Raw genomic sequence first — 19,272 nt, forward strand, 5'->3', positions numbered from 1 at the left:
GATACTTATTGTGTGTCCTATACAGCTCAGTGAAACCAACAACTGTAAGTATGTACTCTGCAAGCCTCAAATATATACATATGTGCAGGATTACATGAACATCTTCACTGCTGTTTTATATTGGCTTATGGCAAGTAAGAAAAATAAGAAATTGAGTTAAGTGTCAAACTGAAACATGGAGTTTACCAGTTTAGAATCCGCTTTGATAACAGACGATGTACTATTTCCTCCCGCAAGTTGATATAGGCCTTTTGCGACAAGCGTGGCAACATCAGTTAGTTCCTGCAAAGCAAGGATTATAAGAGATTACAGAACTGCACTAGCATTAGTTGTGAAAAACGGTTATGGTGTTTATTGATGGCCAAAATCTCACTTTTAGAAATCAAATAATGTGAAGATTTGTCATCATCATAGATACAGTAGCTAGAATTTTTCTCTTGTTTTCAAGAATTTATGCATATTAATTGTACTACCGAATTGGGATTTAAATGATTATATTATATAACTCACTAGACTGACATAACGCTACATGGAATTACACTGCAATGTGGTATAGAATTAGAGGGAGATTAATAATTCATAAAGAAAAAGTGTGATGACAATTCCCTTTAATGAAAAGAATAACCAAAACATGTATGAATAACAACTTCTTGAAAGTAGAAATTTAGACGTAGCAAAAATGCAATTTGTAAGTCAATAACAAAAAAACTACTTACAGCACAATGTTCGAAGTTCAAAAGGATAAAAATTCCCTACTGTGAAAGCACACGCTTATCAATTTAAACTTATGAGAAGCTGAACAACATCTCATGCCACTCCAGCGCACCTTCACGAACAAAAACAAGTTAAAGTTAAAAAATTTGTATCAATCTTAGTGGTTTCCAATTTCATTTGTAAAGTGTTAGCTGTGCTAGCCTTCCATACTCTTAACTCAACTGAACCTTCAGTGTACAGCACTTTGATGCTGTTCAGACCCTTGTTTGAGCTATGCTTGATAATCACTGCAAAGTAGTATGGAAGAAAAACAGGAGGTACAGGGTCACTTTATCGCAAAAATAATATAAATTCTACATTGATCTAACAGTCAGATCATGCAGTTATGCTAGGAAAGGCTGTGGAGCTAAGAACAGTAAGGATTATGTTATTTACTCTGTAGACATCTGTTCATGGCATGTAGTGCTGTAGATTCACATGCTCTGCATACTTCTGCCATCTAGTATTGGATCCGGATGTTTGCAAGTTGTATTTCTTCGAAGAAGTCTCTTGAGTCACAAGGTAAAGTGACTCCTCCCCTCAGTGTTAATGTGCATGGCCATCGACTCCATGGTTAGAGTGTTTACCGGCAGTCGGGTGAGAATGGAGTGTGAGCCACACCAAAAAAATGTCAATCCATGAGTGGCTGTAGATACACATACTCTGCATAGACCGTATAGCAGTGCCCTCCAAAAAGAAAGCGGTGGCTAACCTGGGATGCTGTAGTTGTTTGAAAAAGTGCACATAACAATGCTTGTCTAATATTAGCTTTTTGGTGTGCAAAGACATCCACACAGTAATGTTTAGTTAAGGTGTGTGGAGTGGACCATGTAGCTGCTTTGCAAATTTCAGCTATTGGTGTATTGTCTAGGAATGCCATAGATGCTCCCATCTTGCAAGTAGAATGAGCTCTACAAGGTGTGGACAAAGTTATTTTAGCTTTTGCATAACAAGTCTGAATGCATTTGACTATCCATCTTGAAATGCCTGATTTAGATATAGGCTGCCCTGTGTGAGGGGGTGAAAAAGCAACAAAGAGTTGTTTGGTTTTAAGAAACTCTTTAGTTCTGTCAATATAATACGTTAACGCTCTTTTAACATCTTATGTGTGCAGGGCACTTTCTGCAACTGCATCAGGTTGTGTAGTGAATCCTAGTTTGTTTTAACGGGTTAACAGGAGTTAGCTTAGCCGTAGGCTTGTAAACTCGTGCCCCCGTCACCCAGTGACTTTTAACCTACTTAGCTTGCTCTGGCTTAGTCCATTTAATTATTTATTTCCTTTTAAAATGGCGGCCTTGTTTATAGTTAGGCCACTTGTTATGGGTTCTATTATCAGTGTCACTGCGCCAAGGCGTCAAGATCAAGCACGAAAGACAAACATACAGTAGGCCTTCATACTTAGGGATTTTCCCTCTCTATACTTTCGAGGGATTGTTGATATTAATTGCCGTCCCAAGCATGCCTGTTATCTATTGTTATGAATAACACTTATGACAGGGGACCTTGTAGATCTGTATAAATACAACACACTTTTAGACAGATAATCAGAGGGATTCCGAGCAGAGGGCATCGCCACCATCGCTGATACCGATGCTGCAGTCATCTTGACACTGATCCAGTCTTCGTGTCCCTGCGGAGTCTGAGATAGAGACCTCATTCCAAGGTAACGAGGGTTGGGGGCTCCTCTCATGGACACGGTTTTGGCAGATTAGGTTTAACGAACCCAGCTCTTCCTTTTTAGGTAGAAGGTTAGACCTACTCTCCTTAGGGTATTAGGGCTTATTCCATCTTTTACATATACATATATTTTTATCTTATATTGCATAATGGTGGGGGTCTTTATAACAATGACTCTCCTCTTTACTATACTGTTGCTTGGTATATTCATTATCCTAATCATTGCAGTTCATGCAACTTATCACAAATTGCAGTTATGTTGAATAAAAACTATTATAACTTTACTGCATCTGTGTTATTGCCTTTGTTTGTATGAGACATTATAAATCTGTGAGAAAAGGGTAATTTCCGTTTAACCACGACAACCCTGAGATATTGTATTTTGAGTCCGTGCGTAAGCGACTGCTACAAATCACCTTTTACTATTGTGTTTTCGGTGAGGTACTGCTAGTAAGCCGGTAAGGTTTGGACAACAGTTACAAATAGTTGTAGGAAGAGACTTAGTCACCTACGAACGAAAGTACTGTCATCCTGAGACCAGCAGTCTTGCTCAGAGCAAGAGTCCAAACTACGACATGGCGCCACCAACGATGGTGTTTAGGCACTAATTTACGGATACCCTGACTATCACGGTCTCACAGACAACAGGTACCCTCAGTACCATTATACGGAGACGTCCGTGGTCTTTGGGAGGAGAATCCTCGGCCAAACAGGTAACACCTGCTTAGGCTGTAGGTTGTTCGAGCTCGAACTCACAAAAGGAAAAACTTCCCCTATTTTGGTGTTCCGTTTCTCTAAACAACTATGGCTAATAACATAGCCATTCCTGCAAATGCTAGACAAGCACTTACACACATTTATTAGAGCATGGCCTTACAGAAGAGGGCGGGGAAGTTACTTTGATTATAGAAGCAACAGAAGCTTACCAAACGGAAACATTTTACTGTTGGGTTGCCTTTCCTGAGGCTGACCAACGAACGCTCACGTTTCACACTTATGACATTGCGGACGTATCCGTAAGGTATGAAGCATACCAGTATCATGAAATATCGCTAACATATCAGGAGCATCAAAACTGGTTTGAAGGGGCCCTACCACATATACTGCGGCGGGTGAGGCTAGGTCCTTTAAGTAATGAAGGGCCGACGTAACCCATGTTTGCCACATATACACCTCATCCAGGCATTCAGACTATGCCGCTTGTAGATTTAAGGATATTATATAATGAATTAGTGGCATTATATAGACGATTAGTCCAGTTCGTAATGCGAACATTGAACACTACACCAGCGCGTCCAGCACCGCCAGTAGCTGGTGGTTATCAATTGGCTACTGGGATTAATCCACAAACGGTGCATACCATTATGGGTAAAGTGCCCTCGGATCGAGAAAAAATACCGTTCTGGATTGCTCAGAAAACAAATCAGCTGGAAGCTGTGTTCCCCCATACGGGGCCACAGGAGAAACATAGATTGCTCACTATGTGCTTGCCATTCGGGATGGTTCCCTCGGTTGATGAATGTGCCACTTGGGGTACAGTCTTCGCTGCCGTTTATACTACCACGCATGGTACCCCTACACTGGCCAATTTGCCGGAAGTATTGAAACAAATACAAAATGAGCATGGGGCTGCACCAGCCCTAGATCTGGGGATGAAATTGATGCGTAATTTTGACGCCGTCTCCTCGATAATATTGAGTAATATTAAAGGGGAAGCAGTAGCACTGGCGATACGCCAGCGTCTCCGGGAAACTCCACACCAGGAACAAGAGAGGCAGCTACCAAGAATAATATCTGATACCTATACTAGTATAGGACGGGATGGGCTGGGAGCCAAACCTAAAAAATTGGACATACCAAGTACCACCCATAAGGAAGGTACGAAGCAGGTACAGGAGGGCTCTAAGAAGCGCTGGGACAAACAAAAAGATTTCAAGGATAGGAGAAACAAAAGAGCTGATTCTCCTCATCCGGAGTACTACGAAAGGAGATATAATCTCAGAAATAGGGATAACATTAGAACTCCAGACAGATATACTGATTCACGTCCTTCTCGTTCCTTTCAGGACGCACCGGATAGACGTAGCGAGAGAGGGGGCCGTCAAGATCGACGTCCGGAATACATGAAAGAAAAGAAAGACTCGCCACAGTCTATTGTTAAAAAAGAAGAAAAGACTCCTCAACAAAAGCCACAATTTAAAAAGAAAAAAGTGGCTGCACTGACCATTAAAAATGCCAGTAGTATTGAGAACACTGTTGAGGAACGAGAAGTGGGCAGTGACTCTGTTGGACAGCGCGGCAGAGGTCACGATATGTCGCCAGAATCTGAAAGATCATCTGGATGCGACAGCAACTAGCGATTACATCGCAGTTGAAACGGCGGATGGCCGCGTACTTCCACCCGATCGGGTTTTTGATTTAACAATTCAGATAGAGGGAGACGTGGAACGCATTATTAGTGTAATATTCTGGGATGAACTTACTAGTGATATCCTGTTGGCCGAGAGAGACTGGCCACCTGAACATGTCCGCATGCTCCCACATGGGGAAGATGTCATTTTGCCTTCTTTCTCCGATCTTGTTCCGGAGACAGACAAACAAGCATTAGCTGCAGAATGGGCTTTAGCGCAGGCACCTGCATTATACCGCAATCATGTAGGATGGGACAAAGACTCTCCATGCCATGTTATTCCCGTTCGATCTACACCACACCCGCAGCCACAATACCCTGTTAAACATGAAGCAAAAGCTCCAGTGACAGAGATACTGTCACAACTTGAGTACCAGGGAGTAATTGAGCCCTGTACATCGGCAATGAATAATCCGCTATTTCCCGTTGCGAAACCTGATCATTCATATAGAATAGTGGTTGATTATAGGCACTTGAATAATCATGCACGCACTTATGCTATACAAAATTCACACAGCACAGCACTAATAAATAATATAGTGCGTAAAAAATAAAAAACTACATTGGATATATCTAATGGTTTTTTCTGCCAGAATTTAGCGCATGAAAGTAGAGACCTAAGTGCATTTTCCTATGGTTCTCAGAAACGCTTTTGTCGTTTACCACAAGGCTATAAAAACAGCCCAGGACTGTTTTCGGCCCGTGTCACATCAATCTTACAGGAGCTTGATCCCGAGGCATTATCATATGTGGATGATATCTATCTCACTGATGACACCCTTGACATTCATCTTGCAAGGGTCGATCGGATAATTTTGGGATTTGCCACCTTCGGATATAAATTTAATTTTAAGAAAAGCAAGATAGCGTTTCTTAGTGTATTGTTCCTAGGATATGAACTATCAAACGAGGGGAAGAGCCTGGCCCCGCACTTCCTAGAGAAGTGTGCTCAGCTACAGCCTCCGAACACGCTTAAGAAATTGCAGTCATTACTGGGTTTCTTTAATTTTGGCAGAACATATATTCCAGATTATGCTGAACGCGTAAAACCACTATATGACTTAATTCAGCCCAATTATTCTGGCAGGCGATGGACAATTGAACACACACACATCCTAAGGGACATACAACGAGACATGCTAGAAGCTAGACACTTGTACACACGGGACAATAAAACAAATTTGGTCATCAGAATAATAGCTGGTGCCCTAGGATTTACCTATGTCACTTTTAATGAGGGTGACACGGTGCCAATAGCATACAAATCACATTTGTACTCCAATGCAGAAAAACGTTTTGCTCCTACTGAAAAAATTCTGACGGCAGTTCAGATTGCCGTCATAAAGGAGAGACCGCTTGCCCAGGGGAAACGCATTGTTGTTGTCTCCCCGGTTCCGGCCTTAGAGGCTGTCACTAAAGCGAGCGTTCCTAACGCTAAGGCATTGCATCCACGCTGGATTCAATGGGCAACATCTCTGACCGCCACTGATGTTGATTATGTGTTTGACCCCAGACTTCAGACACAAGAATTTCTCCAGTATGAACAGGAGTACCCCGCTCCCTTACACATATTGCCAATAGACAGTTATGATACCATCATTTACACTGACGGATCGGCACAACCGGCTGTGGGTACTAAACATCAATACTCGGCAGCTTGCGCAGCCGTGTGCGGGGTAATGGAAGACGGAGTTTTTCATCCTCATAACACGTACACTCAGACCTTAGGGGACTGCACAGCCCAGTTGGCCGAGCTTAAGGCTCTTCTTCTGGCACTCGAACATTCAGAGCCAGGAACGCAGACTTTGATCGTCTGTGATTCGTATTACTGCGTCCAGTCATACAATGAATACCTCAATCATTGGATACTGAACGGGTTTAGAGATTCTAAAGGGAACACCATTAAACACAAAATATTGTGGGGAAGGGTGGCTGATCTTAAGGATAAGCTGCCATGTGTCCATGTAGTTCATACATTGGGGCACCAACGTGTAGGAATACATGTTGCCGGTAATACATTGGCTGACGAAACAGCCAAAGCTTCAGTAGCTACGGCTTCTGTGGCTGCAGTGACTCGTTCTCGGACGAGGTTGGATAATGAAATACTGCTTGCTGTTAAAGCCTCGGCTGCAGGCAAGCCCCTTCCGAAAGGATACCCTACGAACTATACATATCATATCAGTGCACAGAATGTTGCTTTTGCAACAATTCCAGATGTTGGTGATCGTGTGATCCCAAATGAAGATCAGAGATTGGAATTGATTACAGCTGCACATGAGGGTGTCGCTTCTGCACATGCTGGTATACAGGCCACTATCACCATTTTACAACAACGGTACTGGTGGCCTGGTCTATGCAGACGGACTAAACAGTATGTCCTTTGCTGTGACATTTGTCAGCAGATTAAGGGCTCGACTATCAGACGCCCTCAGCAGACATCTCTTAGTGTCAGACAAACCACTCCATTGTGTGTACCTGGACCACTGTGATCCTTTGCAACCTGATGGTGCATACAAATACATTTTAGTGGCTGTAGATTCCTGTTCTAGATTCCTGTGGGTATGGCCACAGCGGTCGGCTGACGCCCGGACTGTTATAAAAGATTTGCTGATCTTTATCGGTACATATGCGGCTGCAGTATTCAATTCGGACCAGGGCCCTGCATTTGCCTCTAAGGCTTTCAGGGACACCATGAGGACGATGGGTGTTGAACTCCATTACTCCTCACCATACCATCCCGAGGGAAATTCGGTCGTGGAGAGGCGGAATCGTGATCTAAAGCAGTCCTTAACAGCTCGAGTATTAGGTTCAGGCCGTAGTTGGTTACATCACCTATATGGGGTCCAGAGAGCACTGAATAATCTACCAAGACGGTCCTTGAGGGGCAAGTCTCCATATGAGGTTCTCTTTGGGACAACTATGTATGTTCCCGATCTTGATGCCCCTGGTATGGTGGCAGCAGAAACACCATTTGACATAAAAGAACGTCTCGCTGTTTTACAGGAGCTTCAACAATTCCGTGATGATAAATCATTTGCAAGCCATGCCACCTTGGGAATAAGGGATTTGGCGAAAACTTCGACTGGCTGGATTCCTAACGTTGGGGATCTGGTTCGTGAGAAGATCGCTGTGAGAAAAGAGTTTGGTCCCGCATACAGAGCACCTGTACCGGTCTTGGGGATACAAGGCACCAGGACTGTCATCCTTCCGCCATTGTCTGGTTCCAAATCAAACAGATTCATCTCCATTGAGGACATCAAATTACACCATGTGGCCGATTCTTCACAGTAGACCAGGAGGTCCCTTGGGTAGTTCCCGATCCCCTCTCACTACCCAACAGGACATCCCTCTACATATTAGGATGACCATCGCTACTACTGACTATACAACTATGTCAGCTGCTGTTCCAGACACTTCCTCGACCATGGGGAGGGCAGAAAATGAACTTTTGTTGGTTCCTGTAACAACTTCAGAGAACACACCGCTGCAGGATTTGGCTGTATTTTACACGAACACTTCCACGACTGGTAACGTCATCAATCATGAACCTCCTAGAACAGTGGATGGGAATTCAATGAGTCCTGTGTTTGCGGAGACGTCCTCTGGCTATTTTGTGGACATAGATGATTTTTCTTCAAATTCATCCTCAACTAAGACTGACAAACTTTCCGGAGGTAGCAAGTTCTATCAATGGCTTAAAAAGAACTATTTGATATATCCATGGAACTATCTCTGGTTCGGTTTGACATTTATTGCATTGTTTTTATGGATTGGTTTTGTGACTGTTTTCTTTTTACTAATTAATGGTCACTATATTGCTGATCGCTCCTCAGTGGAGCCTGTTGATGTAATTTTAACACCGCATCATTCATCACATAAGGTCCGACGTGATTTGTCCCCTGTCAATATTACAGCTATTCCGATTTCTGATGGGATTGTTTGGGACAAAGTTCCGTTCGATATATACGGGCCTACAGAGATAATTCAAATACCATACGTGTTCAAAATTTCTATGTATGATGTTATTACACCTAATGTTGTCTCTGATGATTGGGATGTCCAAACAGTGGATTCCATGCTAACTGAAATGAAGGACTACTCCGCTTTTGGAAGTGATGATGTATATGATTTTACAATGAATTATGGTGAAATGTTCTGCTATAATAATTGGGGACATCACTACCTGCACCGTGCAACTAGATATAGGCCTCTTTTTAACTACACGCAATGGGAACATTGTTCAACACCACGGGTGGGGAGTCCAAAGTATTATAGTGACAAATTCACATACTTTTCTGGGCGTGATACAACGAAAGCTGAATCATATTATTTTAAATTACCTAAGACACACATTAGAAAACTGTTGCTAACAGATACCAAACTGATTTATTCAGATCCCTTTGTTTCCCGACTTTCGATTGAGGGTTATGAATATTGGAAGAACACTGTCGATTTGAAGAGTGTATGGGGAACGCAAGATTGGCAGATACAGGGTAGGGAGGCTTTGTTTCGAGCTTGCTTAATTCCTGTGCAAATGATTTTTTTAAATGACACTGTTGAGCAGACATCATGTCTGGGATTAGCTAAAATAAAGGATCTCAACACGCCCAGTATCCCTACACCGACAAAATTTAAAGATTGGCAACACTTTTTAAATGTTTCTGGAGATAGGCTAGATGCATTGGTTAAGGGTGGTGACTATAATTCTTCACTTTCCAGTCCCGGGGGATGGTTGGTATGGTCCACCGATACTGATGAGTGTCAAAGGCGTTTTTTGAACTATTCAGGGGTTTTTTCCATTCATAGACCAGACCCTCGCTTTTTGTCAGGTCAGCATGCTGGTATAATTACAACTTACAGTGTGGGCAAGCTGTGCCAACAATGGGTACAAACGAACACCTTAACAGCGGTGAAACAACACCTGAATACTCTTTCTGACAGTATAGACCTACAAGATTTCCTATTAGGTCCTAGAAAGCAACGCTCGAAACGGTTTTTATATGCCATGTATAATGAAATTTGGAAACTTTCTCAAATTGAGGCTGCTGCTCGTTTACGGCAACTTGATAAAGAGAATTTGGATAATACATTGGCTGTTGTCGACAATGGCATGAACACGCTTTCCAACAGGATTTATTCCCTGTCGAATATAGTGTCATCTGCTATTGATATCACTCAGACTGATTTGTCTCAGTTATATCATGGGCAAACACAGCTGCGTTCCATCATGCAGCTGAGTTGGGCATTACAGACGCTGAAAAGTGGCCACATTCCATGGAAATACCTTAATGGGAGTGAACTATTCGCTGCTTTTAATTTTTCCGGGGAACAAGTGACAATGGCTAAAAGAGAGGCTCGTTTTACCTTGCTTCAAGTAGAAAAATTAGATAAGTTGCCCTTCACGGTAGCAGAGAGTCCTTCAACTATCTGGCTCTTACACGGCATAATTACTTTACCATTTTCAACGTTTCGTTTCTCAAGCTGCCTGAAACATCTTGCAGTGGGACGATATGAATGGCTAGGAGATAGCTTTATTAAGGAAGAGTGGGAGTTGCCCTTTGAGTATCGATGTCTGAACGGCGAACAAGAGGTCTTTCTTAGTGGAAGTGAATGTGAGACTAATGTTCGTCATTCCATGATATGCAAACAGGTGTCTCTTCACGGTCTTTGCAATGCGGGGGTCGCAAATTTGGCCTGTTTTCTGAAGGGTACTCCCGTCCCCTTGATTCGTTCAGTGTTTCATGTTCTTTCTAATGGGAGTTATGTTCTTCTGAGCGATGACAGCTGTTGCGGCTTGCGACCTGGAATTGCCTATGCAATTTCAGTCACGAAGGTCGTTACGTGTTGTGGCCATGTTTTGTTTCCCCCCACACGAGATACACAAGTATCTGAAATGTGGCCCCACATTGATACTATTAATGTGAACTATGACAACTTGAGTAGACTGAAGGCGCTATTGTTTCAAAAACAGGTCGCCTTGACATCCGCAAAGGAGACGTATGCTCTCCAGGTTGCGAGATCATCAGCCGAGATACAATCCCTTTTAAATACCGATTTCCCCTTACACTTTGGAGAGTTGGTATCGAGAATATTCAATGCTTCAAGCACCACTGGGATTGTTCATTTCTTTAAGGCTGTCGAGTCTGGTTTCGTGTCCATCTTCCAGACTGTCTTCGGAGTCATCCCATCAGCCATCCATTCACTCTTTTCCAGTGTGTTTGGTGGCTTTCCAATTATTTTGGCTTTAATTGGCGGACTACTACTGCTATATTTTCTGATTCGCGGTGGTTGTTTCTTTCCAGCGACACAGAGCAATGGAGCCGCTCCCGTCAACCCCGCTGTGCCGTGAACGCATGGTTCGGATCTTCGGTACACCTTTGCTGGTGGAACTAGAGTTTGACTGGTCATTGTCATTCCGGCCTCTACTATGGTGTGTACAACCGGTGTTCCGCTGCATATGGTGTCTCTTTGAACATCTGCCTATGGTCTGTCTTGCTGTTGCACCGACATCTCCTGTGGACCACGAACTGCTGATGTCCCCGATGAGGGTTCATACACTGTCATGCCCCTTGAGACTGAGGTTGCTCCGCGAGGCCACCTATGAGCCTTCTGTTATACAAATTAACATGGATGAGGACGCTGCAGCGAGTGTCGATGCACCGATGAATATGGCTCACTTCTGCTCTGTGGATCCGTTTGTCCGCCCAGCTCTCAATTTCACTTCAGACGATGTTGACTCATTTTTGAGATCCTTGAATGGTGACTTCGATTACATTCTTCAAGATCCTGCATATAGCACATAATTTGATGAATTAGCTTGCCAGTTCCCGATTATAATAAAAAAAGCAATTATACTATAAGTTTGCTATACTTGTCATGGTTGATATTAAAGTCTCTGAAATGTTTTTTAAGAAACAAATTTTATAACACAGAAGTTTTTTGGCTTTATTAGTTCAGTAGCAGCTTTTTAGCGATTGGGTTTTCTTTACCTTCATCATACCTGTTACGGCAATGGGGAGGGTGTAGTGAATCCTAGTTTGTTTTATTGGGTTAACAGGAGTTAGCTTAGCCGTAGGCTTGTAAACTCGTGCCCCCGTCACCCAGTGACTTTTAACCTACTTAGCTTGCTCTGGCTTAGTCCATTTAATTATTTATTTCCTTTTAAAATGGCGGCCTTGTTTATAGTTAGGCCACTTGTTATGGGTTCTATTATCAGTGTCACTGCGCCAAGGCGTCAAGATCAAGCACGAAAGACAAACATACAGTAGGCATTCATACTTAGGGATTTTCCCTCTCTATACTTTCGAGGGATTGTTGATATTAATTGCCGTCCCAAGCATGCCTGTTATCTATTGTTATGAATAACACTTATGACAGGGGACCTTGTAGATCTGTATAAATACAACACACTTTTAGACAGATAATCAGAGGGATTCCGACCAGAGGGCATCGCCACCATCGCGGATACCGATGCTGCAGTCATCTTGACACTGATCCAGTCTTCGTGTCCCTGCGGAGTCTGAGATAGAGACCTCATTCCAAGGTAACGAGGGTTGGGGGCTCCTCTCATGGACAAGGTTTTGGCAGATTAGGTTTAACGAACCCAGCTCTTCCTTTTTAGGTAGAAGGTTAGACCTACTCTCCTTAGGGTATTAGGGCTTATTCCATCTTTTACATATACATATATTTTTATCTTATATTGCATAATGGTGGGGGTCTTTATAACAATGACTCTCCTCTTTACTATACTGTTGCTTGGTATATTCATTATCCTAATCATTGCAGTTCATGCAACTTATCACAAATTGCAGTTATGTTGAATAAAAACTATTATAACTTTACTGCATCTGTGTTATTGCCTTTGTTTGTATGAGACATTATAAATCTGTGAGAAAAGGGTAATTTCCGTTTAACCACGACAACCCTGAGATGTTGTATTTTGAGTCCATGCGTAAGCGACTGCTACAAATCAGCTTTTACTATTGTGTTTTCGGTGAGGTACTGCTAGTAAGCCGGTAAGGTTTGGACAACAGTTACAAATAGTTGTAGGAAGAGACTTAGTCACCTACGAACGAAAGTACTGTCATCCTGAGACCAACAGTCTTGCTCAGAGCAAGAGTCCAAACTACGACAGTTGCAGAAAGAAAACCAGTAGTTCAACTGACTGATTCAGGTGAAAAGCTGAAAATACCTATGGAAGGAATTCTGTCTTAGTAAAAAGGACTACCCTGTCCTTGCGTATTTTGAAGAAAGGTTCTAAAGTTACTGCCCGGAGCTCACTGACACGTCTGGGGGAAGTGTCTGCTACTAGAAAAGCTACTTTCCATGAAAAAACTGTAGAGGGCAGTTATGTAAAGGTTAAAATGGTGGACCCATAAGTATGGTAAGTACAATGTTGAGATTCCAAGCTAGTGCGAGTGCACACTGGCTGGAATTACTCTTTTAATAACTTCCATGCCTTAATTACTGGTACTTTAAATAAGGATAACTGTTGTATGTCATGCACCTGCGGCTAGATGTAGGTGTATTGCGGGATATGCTAGACCACAAGTGTGCAAGTGTACTAAATAGCAAATAATATTTTGCAAAGCTGCATAGAAAGGGTCAATGTGTTTACTACGGTAGTAGAAAACAAACCCTTTCCACTTAGCCGCATAACATGCTCTTGTTGTAGGTTTACATGCTTCCTTGAGAACGGACATAGATTCTTGTGGATGGTTGAGATAACCAAACTCTATGACCTCAAGAGCCAAATCGCAAGGTTGAGTTCCTTTGGATTTGAGTGACTGATTGTTCCTTGGTTCTGAGTGAGAAGATCCGGGTTGAGGGAAGCTTCTCGTGGGGCACTATCGAGAGTTCGAGTGGTGTGGTGAACCATGGTTCTTGAGCCCAAGTAGGAGCCACTAGAAGGAGGGTGAGAAAAGTTTTCCTGAGGTTACGACCCACAAATGGAAGAAGAGAGAGAGGTGGAAAAGCAAATATCCCTGACCAATTCATCCATAGAGCATTGCCCTAGGACAAAGTGTGGGAGCCTGGAGCTGGAGGCGAAGTCTGGGCATTTTACATTGTTTCCGGTTGCGAACAGGTTTGTGTGTGGAAACCCCCATCTGTGAAGGTATAGGAGGAGGACTCTGGGTGAAGTTCCTACTCGGACTTGTTGACGCATCCTGCTGAGGTCAACAAGAGATCTGTCCATGCCCGGGAGGTGTTCCAGTAACAGGTGACTAAGGTGACATATTGTTCAACACCAAATCAACTGAGATAGGTGTGATAATTATAGAGTGTGTGCCGCTCCTGCTACCCCACTCGATTTTGTAGATAAAACATGATTGCTCGGTTGTCGGTCTGGACGAATACCATTTTGCCAGTCAAGTGAACTAGAAAGGCCTTCAAACATCCAACACTACACATCAACTACTTGGAGCGCTGGAGTCCCAAAGCCCCTGGATTGTGAGGTCTTGCAAATGTGCACCCCATCCTGTGAGAGATGCATTTGCTGTGAGAATGATCTGGTGAATAGGGATGAGAAATGGCCGTCCCTTTGATAGGTTTTGTGTGTTCCACCACTGCTGAGAGTGATAAGTGTGGCTGTTTACCAACACTAGATCTTGTAGGTGATCCGGTGACTGAGACCATTGGCTCGCCAGCCATTCCAGCAGTGGACGCATATGTAGTCTTGAATATGGTACTACTGCAATGCAGGATGCCATCATTTGTAAGAATTGTTGTACTGTTCTGACTGGTATACGTTGATTGGAACATATCGGTTTTATCAACATTGAGATGTTCTCAATTCTGACTGAATTCATATAGGCTAGCCCTTACCGTGTGCGGAGGATAGCTCCCAAATATGGCTGAACCGGTGATGGGTCGAAGGAGTGACTTCTGTATGTTGATTGTGAACCCCAGTTGATAAAGAAGGTGAAAAGTGGCCTGTGTGTTGCTGGCATAATGCCAATGTGCTGGCTTTGATAAGCCAGTCGTTGAGGTATGAGAAGACATGAGTAGTCTTGCATAGATGTGCTGAATCTACAGACAGACATTTGGTGAACATGTAAGGTGCAGTAGTGGCTCCGAATGGAAGCACCTTGAACTGGCAATGTCTTCCCTGTAAAACAACCCTGAGATATTGGCGGTGAGCTGGGTGAATTGGAATGCGAAAGTAAGCGTTTTTTAGGTCAAATGCAGACATAAAGTCTCCTTGTTTTAACAAAGGGATTACATCCTGTAGAGGTACCATATGAAAGTGTTTCCGAAAGGATGTTTTGATTCAGAGGTCTCCGGTCTAGAATAGGTGGAAGAGATCTGTCTTTTTGGGGGATAAGGAAGTATAGGGAGTAGACTCCGGTATCTTGCTGTTGAAGAGGGACAGGTCCTATAGCTCCTTTCTGAAAGAGAGTCTGTACTCTTCTTGTTTTAACAAATCTAGATGGTCTATGGAAAGTTAGTGTTTTTGTGGTGGTATGTTTGGAGGTGTTTTGATGAGCTCCAGGCAATATCCATTTTGGATAATGTCCAATACCCATTAATCTGTTGTTCTATTTTCCAAGCTGGGAAAAACTAATGTAGACGTTCCCCGACAGGTGTTAACTGGTATGGGGGAATAAAAAAAGCGAGTCAATGTATGGACGTAGAGGGGGGTGGCTCGAATGGAGGGACCTTTCCCACACCCTTTTTGAAATTTTTCCCCTGTGGGATCCTCTGTAAAATCCTCTTAAAGGGGAGGTTTGACACTGCTGTCTATAGGAAGAGGTAGAGGCATCTGTTGATGTTGGTTTAGTGCTGTGCTTGTATGAGGTGTGCCAAAAGGAGCCGCTAGTATTGGAAGTTTGAAGTGCCCCCATAGATTTGGTGTATTAGTTATCTTTTTTCATTTTCCCTAGGGTTTGGCTCACTTGTGGACCAAACAGAGGCTGTTGGTAAAAACGGGTATCTAAAAGAATTTGTTGCACTTCTGATTTGAAGCCAGATAAGCGCAACAAGGCGTGTCAGCGTAATAAAATACATGTATTTACGCTCCTGGCTGCTGTGTCTGCTGCACTAAGGGCACATTTGATGGAGTTGTTGGAGATTAATGTACTCTCCTGAACAATTATTTGGCCTTTACTTTCTTTTTTTTTTTTTATTGGGGAGATGTTGGAGGCGTTCCTCCATTTCATCCCAATGGGTTCTGTCATATCTTGCCAAAGCCCTTGAGTATTAGCTATGCTCCAGTGGTTAGCTGCTTGAGATGCTACTCGTTTACCAGAAACGTCAATTAACCTGGATTCTTTATCAGGAAGAGGGGCATCTGCTGAGGTTTCTGAATTAGCCCTATTACGGGCATTAGATACTATCAACGAGTCTGGAAGGAGTTGGTCCTTAGTATACAGAGGATCTGAGAGTGCATCCTTGTATTTATCGATTCGTGGAGTAACAATACATGCCTGTACTGGATCTTTAAAGACCTCCTCTGCATGTCTGCTCATCCCTTTTAGAATGGGCAGAAAGCCCTCCTCTATGGGGTCTTTGTGTAATGGGACCTGGTTTTATGCAGTTGCCCTTGCATTCCTGGAATGATGTAGCATCATCCAGAGGTGAGGGCTTAGATGGGTAGAGGTCCGGGTCATTATTACGGGGTTGGGGGGGGGGGGGTCAATGTCATAGATATCCTATGGGTCTTTATCTGTCTGATGTAAGGTATCATCTTCTCCTTGATCCCCTGTGTAAGACTGTGGTGAGCCTTGTGGTGTAACATCAACGATGCCGCTAAGTGAGCGATGAGGTGGCGATAGTGATGAGAGAGGTAGAGGAGGAGGTGGTGGCAAAGCAGGCAGAGGTGGATGTAAAATACTAGTGGCAAAGTCCTTCTTTTTAGGAGGTGCAGGTAAATCCTCAAAAGTAAGCTGTCGCTTTGATGGAGTAGCTGCGATTGCACTGTTTTGCCAAAATATATCCTGTAGAAAGCTGAATACGTATTTTCTTCTGTTTCGGGTCAATCCACTCTGCATTTGTCTCTAGGATCGGTTCTGGTACTGAAGGTGGCCTGTGTTTCTGCACCAAGGTGGTCAGAGCCTAAGTTGTGGAAGTGGAGGCGCTTGATGCCGATAAGGAAGATGTTCGGCTTGTTCGAGACTGTAGGCTCTGAACAACAGAAGTGTGTTTCAGCTTGGCTTTCAGTGCAGGGCCCAAGGGTAGGGCATCCTTAGCAGATGGTCAGGGCCTACCATGCCCCGAAGGCAGAGGTGGCCGGGAGTCGAAATTTCAGTCAAAAACAAATGTCTTTTAGTAGGCTGGACAGCAGCATCAGTATTTACTGCGCATTGTACTGAACTAAATTTTAGATCTGCATATCGAACTGTACTTCCGAATACAACTCCGAGTTCAGGATGGAAAGGGAATCCTTTTCTGCTGCCGAGGCCTTGTGCAGTTCTTCCTCCTGTTCAGTGTCTTGGAGCCCGAAGGTGTCTGGGGTCTCCTCGAGGACTTACACTGGATCTCCTCTCAACGTGTTCTGGGATCCTGTAATGTTTTCAAAACAATTGACAGGCCTCACAGTTATTTTTGTCATGGTCAGGAGACAGACACTTGTTACAAACCTGGTGGAGGTCGGCGTGGGGATACTTTGCATGGCAGCTAGGACAGAATTGAAATGGACTCCGTTCCAATAGCAGCTCATCATAGTTTGAATCGGACGAGATCAGAAAAGAAGGCTGGAAGGCTGCCAATTGAAAGCGTTGAATAGACAAGTGAAGGTTTTCTTTATTTTCGATGGGGGAGTTAGAGAATAATACCGACTGGAATAGAGTTGTAAATGTACCAAATGGAGCCTGAAAACAGTCTCAAACTGGATCACCAAAGAACACGTCCGAACCCGATGGCAAAAGAAAAAAATCTAACAATGAAGTTGTTGCCCATGAACATGATCACCGAGAAGATGAGTCACTTTACTTTGTGACTCAAGAGACTTCTTCGAAGAAAAATGACTTGCACAAAAACAGCCCCAAATCTAGATGGCAGAAGTATGCAGAGCATGTGTATCTACAGCCACACATGCCAGCAAACATATATGATATTATATACATGCATACACTTACCAAGAAATGTAAGCATAGGCAAGATAGTACATACAATATTTCTAGACTCGTACTGTCACCCTTAATATGGTACAATACAAAATGTGCAAGAGGCTTGTAACCCAGAACTGAGTTTTCAAAATTCATAATCGAGGGAACCTGACAAGCCAAGTAAGATTGTAAGGTCTAAGTACAAAATTTACACATTTGTGAGGAACCACTAGGCTGGAAAATGAAGTGCAACAAAATTCTCTCTATTTGGTAGGGCATTTTATGTAACTTGAAGGTATCTCTAATCACATGTTAGGCTCAGTATTAAAATACAGAAATTGCAAAAGTCAATCTATAATTCTTCAACAGTTTGGATTTGAACAGGTGCTCGCAGGCAAAAAGCTCTTTATGGTAGATTTGTATAGCACCGGACAATAAGCCAGTTGGAACAGATGACAATTATTGGATATGAGGAAGTGATCTGCTGACAGCCAACATTGACAGGTATGCTAGAGAAGATTCATTTTGTGGTTTTATAGAGCAGAGACATGGGTGAAAGGTGTTAGAGAATTTAACAACTAAGTAATACTAAGATGAAATTAGGTCTGCAGCAAGTGCTGCACATGCTCTGCAGACTCCAGCCATCATGTTTTGGAAGCAGATGTTCCAGGTTGTTTTACTTTGATGTAAAGTTTTGGTTTCCGGTGGCGATTCATCCCTCACTGAAATTCACAATGCACCAGTACATAGAATCCACCTCAGACTGTTTTTTTCCTGCCATTGGATTCAGACTTACAAAATTAAACTCTGGATAGTCATGCAGCAAAACCAAAAATGCAACAACAGAAGTCAAACACTAATCCCCATGACTTCTAAAGACAATGAGTGAACGTTGACAGCATCAAAACAAACATCTAACTGAAACCCTTGGGATAAATGACACAAGATTGACTTGTGGATGTGAGGGTTATAGAGAACATTCCCTTTAAATTATATTAAAACATTAACTGTAAATACCCCTGGTCAGACCAACCTAGAGCCTGAAGCCTTTGTCTACCAAGGAAGAACAAGAAATCTTAGCCTGTGGCTTGTTCCAGTGTGGAAAGACCATCTGGCACTGAAGAGATAGGTAGTGAGCCCATTAGAGAATGCAGTGACAAAGCCCTCTACAACCATCCACTGTAGCGGGCATCAAGGAAACTAAATTTGAAGAGGGCCCACCAGTATTCTGGGGACTTAGATGGAGCAGGGTCCCAACTATACATCCTAGGATGACTCCAACATAAGGAAATATTTGTCTCCAGAGGCCCCAATAAAACCCACAGCAATGACTACACTTCAAGGAACTTCCTTCTGAGATTCAACATTGAACTATGCCTCAGCTCC

At 43.1% G+C, this 19,272-nt stretch overlaps 1 protein-coding gene across 2 annotated transcripts in view; it reads right to left on the reverse strand.

Moving 5' to 3' along the window:
* Positions 1-19,272, reverse strand: part of NCSTN (nicastrin) — a 184,300-nt gene that overhangs the window by 63,209 nt on the left and 101,819 nt on the right. For both annotated transcript variants that reach the window (XM_069217917.1, XM_069217916.1), the window contains exon 13: positions 187-282. In XM_069217917.1, coding sequence (XP_069074018.1) covers positions 187-282 — 96 coding nt within the window. The remainder of the gene's footprint in view (positions 1-186; positions 283-19,272) is intronic.

Source organism: Pleurodeles waltl, chromosome 12 (genome assembly GCF_031143425.1).
Source record: "Pleurodeles waltl isolate 20211129_DDA chromosome 12, aPleWal1.hap1.20221129, whole genome shotgun sequence".
Taxonomy (NCBI): Eukaryota; Metazoa; Chordata; class Amphibia; order Caudata; family Salamandridae; genus Pleurodeles; species Pleurodeles waltl.